The following is a 7381-nucleotide window of genomic DNA, read 5'->3' as shown; positions in this document are numbered from 1 at the left end:
AACTGCTGTGAATGCTTACACTTAATTATGATTTTTACTTTAATGTATATTGAAGTATATATTGGTGTCGTGCAATAGGGTAACCTCATAGCTCACGTGAGAGACTGTCGAGACTTTACTTATTCAATCATGTTAAATTATCATTTGTCCTAAAAGGTTAAGTTGATAGAAAGAGGAAAATTTAATCACTTAACCATTACTTTAACACTCCCTCTAATGTGTATTCTCAAATTCCCTTTTAATAGGTGAGGCCAAACACGTGAAATATTTTAATTGAAATGAGAGGTGAAATGACAAAGTAAAGGTTCGATCCTGGACCTTTGGCTCTGATATATGTTAAATTAACAGTTATCCTAAAAATTTAATGAATGGGTCGGTCTGGCCTGAAGAGAAGTGACCCGGGTCTAAACTGGTGAACCGGGTTGACAGCTTTGGACCAGGTTGGAGGTGCTGACGTGGCAGAGGTGGAGTAGCGCTAGGGTTGACGTGGCACGCTGAGAGGCTGACACATGGTTGCAAGGATGAGTGAAAGCGTCTAGCGCGTGTGGTACACACGCTTCACCGTGGCGTTGCTATGGCGCGTGAAGCCCACGCGCAACAACTTCAAACAGCGCGTGGTGGCGCGTTCGAAGCCCGCGGTCCGTTTGCGGCGTTCTTGTCGGATTTGTGATGGCCGACGGAGGATCTTCGAGATGGCTCCGCAACCAAGTTGATCGGTTGTATGTTGCGGCGTGTGGCGGAAAGCCAGAAACTTCTAGCGGCGCGTGTGAGCACGTTCGCAGTCCATTGGCAGCTTCTTGACGGATTTGAGACCACTGGCGGCAGATCTGTGAACAACATCTCAACTTGGTTGATCCACCGGACATGGCTGTGTGTGGACAACATGGCAGCACCTTTTGGGGGTGCATGGTGGTGCATTCGAAGGATGTTGGTGACCGGTCTTCCACAGATCAGTAGATCTGTGCCTTGCAAGCATGAATCTGGAATAACTTTCCTAGATGAGGTTGTGATGAAGGCGTGGAAGAGATTTTCAGCAGTGGAGTGCTTGGCAGGGCGCGAACGACTGGAACAATGACGTCATCTGAGGGAGCGTAGGGAAACGTCAAAGACGTTTATTAGAGGCCACATAAAATGACTTTGATACCATGTTAAATTACTACTTGTCCTAAAAATTTAAGCTGATAAAAAGAAGTAAATTTAATCACTTAACCATTACTTTAATAAGTCAGACGTTCAAACAACTTGTTACATGCTCTATTGCCCATAATCGAGATCCAAAGAATCACAACTATAAAAACTTAAAAGATGAAATCCATCTCATATGGCACTCCCCATGAAATCACCAATAGTAAGGCAAGAAATATATGATGGGTATCAAGCAAATGCTACTAATTTTGAATAGTTGATATGTCGTACATATTTGCTAATTTCAATCACCAATTGTAGAATTTTATTTTTATTTTTTTTGAAGAATCCAATCTACTTTGTAGATTTTGAATTTTGACCCCTTGTAGATGTTGACCTGTTAAAAGACTATTGCTTGATTGATCCACAATAAAAGACTATTCTCTTTTTGTTTTCTGTTTTAAATTTTTATTTTTTTTATTTTTCTCAAATTCATTAATAAGTAGCTCGAAACAAAAAAGCTGCGCCTAGCAGGTGTTTTTTTCAATATATATATATATATATATATATATATATATCCACTTGTAGATACAGACCAACCCTACATATGTTTGCTATCCTATGATCTCCTTTTGTTTTCTGTTTTAAATTTGAATTTTTTATTCTTCTCAAATCCATTAATAAATAATTCAAAACACATACATTTTTTTTTATATAAAAAATTTCAGAATTTTGACAAAACACATATTTAACTTTTACAGAAACATGCGCCACCCTTAATGGAGAAGATCGAGGTGGTTAGGTGGCCAACTCTCTATTTTGGTTAGAGGTGGCTGTACGGCTACTATAAATAAGCCTAAAGTGCATGGTTGTCTAGTTATCTCTCTCGTTCATTTAAGGTAGTCACACGCACCCACTCTTACTACTATTCTTTTTAACTTTTTTATTTTTTATTTTTTATTTTTATAAATAAATATTGAGCTATACATATGTTTGTATTTTCTCAAACTAAGTAGGTAAAAAAAAAAAAAAAAACCGGTAAATCATACTAGAAAACACTTCTAATTTTTATGTCATGTCAAAACACGCACTTTTATCATTTCTTAAACAAAAAATACCAATACAAATACACTAACAAATATGAGTAATATTATACATACCCCCACTCCAACTTCAACACTCGTATTATTAAATTAAAAATTAATAATAAATAATTCTGGTAGTTTTAAAAGCCAAGTGAGAATGTTTATACTATATATGTAAGAACATGATATATTTTTTTTTAAACAGTATTGTGAGTTTTGAGTCGTGTATTAAGGATTTTTAAAACAAATTATTTTTTTATCATTTAAAACAGAAAACATTTGGATGACAAATGTCCAAGCCGTACATTTGATTTTGACTTGAAGATATTGTAGTAAAATAAAAAATAAAATAAAAGGAAGAGACCGAGTTTTGTAGTAACGGAAGATATATATAACAAAGTTTGAAGTTAATTTTACAACGGGGCCACGGCGCATGAGAGTTGAGACCCAAGACAAGCGAGTAAAAAATTTTGAAATTGAATATTATGAATAAAGAAGAGAATGGGTCACCCATTAATAGGCCAGGTCAACCCATTCAGCCAGTCAATATTTATTTTCCGTATCTGACCGCTTCGTTTCAGGTGTTGTTCGATATTATATTGCTGCTATAAATAAGACTCAACCAACCTCTCTACCTCCATTCTCAATCTCAACCTTCCCACTTTCCCCCTACAAAGAAAAGCTTAGAGAAAACCTCCATCAAATGGCTTCTTCAACTCTCCGATTATCTTCATCATCTTCTTGTTCCAGGCAAATCAATGCTGCTATTCATGTCCCTAAACTTCCTAAAGTCATCACTTATTTCTCGGTTCCAAAAGTACCAACAAGAAAGCTGGTTGAGGAATTGAAGATACGGGAGGGATTCACGAGCATAGTCCCGGTAGAAAAGATCAATGAGATCACTACCACATCAACTGATGACAAAATTGCAACTACCCAACTATATGCTATCTTAGAGGCCGTAGCTGACAGGGTGGAGATGCACGCAAACATTGGAAAACAGCGTGAAAACTGGAATACCCTTCTTCTCAACTCCGTCAAGATGATAACCCTCACTGCTGCCACCATGGCCGGTGCTGCAGCGATTGGTGGCGCCGGAATGCCCCTTTTGGCTTTGAAACTGTCGTCCACTCTCTTGTATTCTGCAGCCACTGGGATGTTGCTTGTGATGAACAAAATTCAGCCTTCACAGCTTGCAGAGGAGCAACGCAATGCTACGAGATTGTTCAAGCAGATCCAGACCCAAATCCAAACCATGCTGGCTATCGGGAATCCAACTGAAGAAGATGTGAAGGAAGTGATGGAAAAGGTTTTGGCCGTCGACAGAGCATACCCACTTCCCTTGCTAGGAGCCATGCTTGACAAATTCCCTGCAAAGTTTGAGCCATCTGTTTGGTGGCCTTCAAATCAGCAACTCCAGAAGAAAAACAAGTCCTGTGAAGGAAAGCAACGAGGTCAGAAGAATAATGGGTGGAGTGAGGAAATGGAAGTAGAAATGCGAGAGATCGTCGAGGTGGTGAAGAGAAAGGACATTGAGGACTACGAAAGGCTAGGCAACCTGGTGTTGAAGATCAACAAGGTTTTAGCCATCGCAGGTCCACTGCTCACTGGCATTGCAGCCGTCGGATCTGCTTTTGTTGGTAACGGCTCATGGGCTGCAGTAGTAGCGGTGGCTGCGGGGGCTTTAGGTAGCGCGGTTAATGCATTCGAGCATGGTGGCCAAGTTGGGATGGTGTTTGAGATGTATAGAAACTGCGCTGGCTTCTTCCAGCTACTCCAAGAATCCATTGAAGCCACACTTGAGGAAAAAGATTTGGAGAAAAGAGAAAACGGGGAGTTGTTTGAAATGAATGTGGCTTTGAAACTGGGAAGAAGCTTGTCAAACCTCAGAGAATTAGCCAGAAAGTCAGCTTCTTCATGTATGAATGGAACCGCCATAGATGAATTCGCTAGCAAGCTCTTTTAGTTTAAGACTTCGTGCATATATAGCTATTCTTTGATTCTTTGTACAATCTAGCTCTAACATTGACAATGACAAATGCTAATTCTATACAAAAAATGTCTCAGTTACTTCTGCAATAAAAGCCAAAAGTTGTGTCCAAAAGAATATAATTTTTTTAGTTTCTTGCATATAATGACTTGAATTTCCTAGTGCAATTTGTTGAACGGTCAAGTTGCTGGTGGCCGTTGCATTAGCTTTACGACGTACAGCCAGAACAGGGAAGTTGTATTTCAATTGGGTGAAACTCGGAATTCAAGACATGCGGTCCGGATTAAACAACTTATGTTTACATTGAGTGGTTGGAATTGGAAGTCAACTCATTTGAAAACTTAGTTTGTCACTCGATTGTGGTTACTGTCGCATATTCTATTTATATGATTAGAATATTATGTTTCATTTAATTATTTATTTTTATTATTTAATTAGAAAAAGCTATTTAAAATAAGTGGATATTTGAGATTTAACATATATAACTTACAAAACTGATCGTCCCAATTACGTACCTCTTCAGACTTCAGAGCCTCGTGCCATAGACTTTTTCCTTTTTGTCATATTGTTCCAAAGACATGAATAAATCAAGAATTAATCTAACAATCTCAATATGAATTCAGATCGTATTTCAAAAGCTTGTAAATCTTAAGTGAAGTTTTCGATTGGTACACTATTTTTCCCTTACGAACAATACTATAGGTGGGACAGTTCAATGAAAAAATTAAAATGCTCGAGTTACCTTAATTAATATGAGCTCATCTAAGCGCCAACATTTTATGTTAGATTTATTATATAATGGTCAACATTTTAGTCTCTAATTACATAGCAAATATTATATGTACTATTACATCAATTTTTAAGGACTTGGGACATAAATTTCTTCCAAACTAATATGAGAAAATATCCTACAACCCATTTAAAATAGTGTTGTTGTAAGCAACACTTCAGGTCAGTGTATTCATATTTAATGCCAATAAACGCTATAAACCACAATCTTATTTCATTGCTATTCCACCTTATTAATGTGGATTTTTAACAAGGGGGTAGTTGTTTTTTTTTTCTTTTCTTTTTTCTTTTGTTTTTTGTTATATATATATATATTTTCATTAAAGGCTACTTGTGTCACCTTCTTATTAGATATGATGTGGCAATATTGTTTGAAATTTAACTGAAAGGTAAACGGAATCTACTTTATAAAAATTAAAACATTTTATCAAAACCTTAGGAAGTAAATTAATAAAATTTAAATCAATGGGCATTAGGTGTCAACCATCGTTGCCCTGAATCATGATGCCATCTAGGCTGTGAATCATGATGATAGTTATGAAGAAATGGCAATATATGGTAGTAAAGGGAATAAGATTGTGTTAAGAAAGTATCTAGCAGCATCCTAGGACAGCCATATGAGAAAACCATTTCGAGATTCAAAGCATGCAGAAAAAAGAAAGCAGGCAACGTGTGATTATGGGCAGACAACAAAAGAAACTATTTCATAAGAGAATATGTCAATTCAACTTTGTAATCCTTAACACTTAATTCTGATTTTTACTGTAACGTAGATTAGCTTATATAATGATGTCGTGCAACAGGGTAACCTTTCGTGAGAGTCTGTCGAGACTATAGATCTTGACCCCTCTGTGCCTTTATTGCTCTCCTTTTTACTTATTCGATCAAACTTTCAAGCAACTTGTTACCCGCTTTATTGCACGTAATCGGAATCCAAAGAATCGCGATTCATAAGTATAAAAACTTAAGATGAAATCCATTTCAGGTGGCACTGCCCATCATATATATATATATATATGATGGGTATCAATTAGTAAATGCAAATAATTTTGAATAGTTGAAATGTCGTACCAAAAAAGGCATACATATTTGCTAATTTAGTAATTTCAATCACCACTTGTAGAATTTTTTCTTTTTTAGTTGAAGAATCCACTTTGTAGATTTTGAATTTTTGACCTCTTTTAGATGTTGACCTGTTAAAGATAGCCGTATTGCTTGATCCAAAATAAAAATAAAAGTAAAAGAAAAAGACCAAGCCTATATATATTTGCTATCCTATTCTCCTTTTGTTTTCTGTTTTAAATTTGAATTTTTTATTCTTCTCAAATATTAATCCATTAATAAATAATTCAAAACACATACATTTTTTTATAAAAAATTTCACGCATTCTTATTAAAGTATTTTGACAAAACACATATTTAAACTTTTACAGAAACATCAACTAACTTACTATTTAAAAAAAAAAAAAAAACAAAAAAAACAAAAAATTGTTAAGGGGCCATGTACCACCATTAGTGGAGGAGTGATACGCAAGGTAACATGGCCAACTCTCTATTTTGGTTAGAAGTGACCGTACGGTTACTATAAATAAGCCTAAGGTGGTTGTCCAATCATCTCTCTCATTCATTTAGGGTGGTCACACGCACCCACTCTTATTATTATTCTTTTCAACCACTTTTTTTTTTTTTTTTTTTTTTAATAAACATTGAGCTATACATATGTTTGTATTTTCTCAAGCTAAGTATGTATAAAAGAAAAAACGTTTTTTTTTTGTTCAAATTTAAATCCTACCAGAAAACACTTCTTACTTCTATGTCATATCAAAATACTTTTACCATTTTATAAACAAAAAATACCAATCCAAATACACTAACAACTATGAGTAATATACTAATATTACAGAACTAATTACATTTAATTAGTAATTAGCATATAATTAGTAATTTAGAAAGAAAAAAAATTCGGTATCCCACACAATAATTTTTCTCTGGGGTTGATGAAGACTAATTAACTATCAAGTAAATAATATCAAAAAATAACAATTATAAAATAAAAATATAATTTTTAAAAGTATAAATAAGGTTTATAGTGATGGAAAATTGTGGTTTTATTATCATAGCTTACCAGTTCTAATGACGAGTTTTGCTGCTTCCCATGAGAGACCCATTAATACCAGGGAGAAAATTTTGAACTTGAAAATTATGAAAAGTGAAAAGGTCAGCCAAGGGGCTGAGTCAACCCGGTGATCAGCTGGTCAATATTTTCTGTATCGGATTCTGACCATTCGTTTCAGTACTTATCCTTCCATATTATAAATACAGACTCCACAAGCCACCATTCTCAAACACCTCTCCACTTTCCCTACAACACATAACACAAGAAAAGCTCAGA

At 35.4% G+C, this 7381-nt stretch overlaps 1 protein-coding gene across 1 annotated transcript; it reads left to right on the top strand.

Moving 5' to 3' along the window:
• The first annotated feature begins 669 nt into the window (after positions 1-669).
• On the top strand, positions 670-4176 carry LOC132170116 (probable F-box protein At4g22030). The gene is made up of 2 exons (XM_059581020.1): positions 670-766; positions 2792-4176. The coding sequence occupies exons 1-2, from the start codon at positions 670-672 to the stop codon at positions 4174-4176; spliced, it is 1482 nt and encodes a 493-aa protein (XP_059437003.1).
• Positions 4177-7381: the final 3205 nt, after the last annotated feature.

Source organism: Corylus avellana, chromosome ca2, assembly GCF_901000735.1.
Source record: "Corylus avellana chromosome ca2, CavTom2PMs-1.0".
Taxonomy (NCBI): Eukaryota; Viridiplantae; Streptophyta; class Magnoliopsida; order Fagales; family Betulaceae; genus Corylus; species Corylus avellana.
The sequence above is the reverse complement of the archived record's forward strand: the minus strand, read 5'-3'. Positions and strand labels throughout refer to the sequence as shown.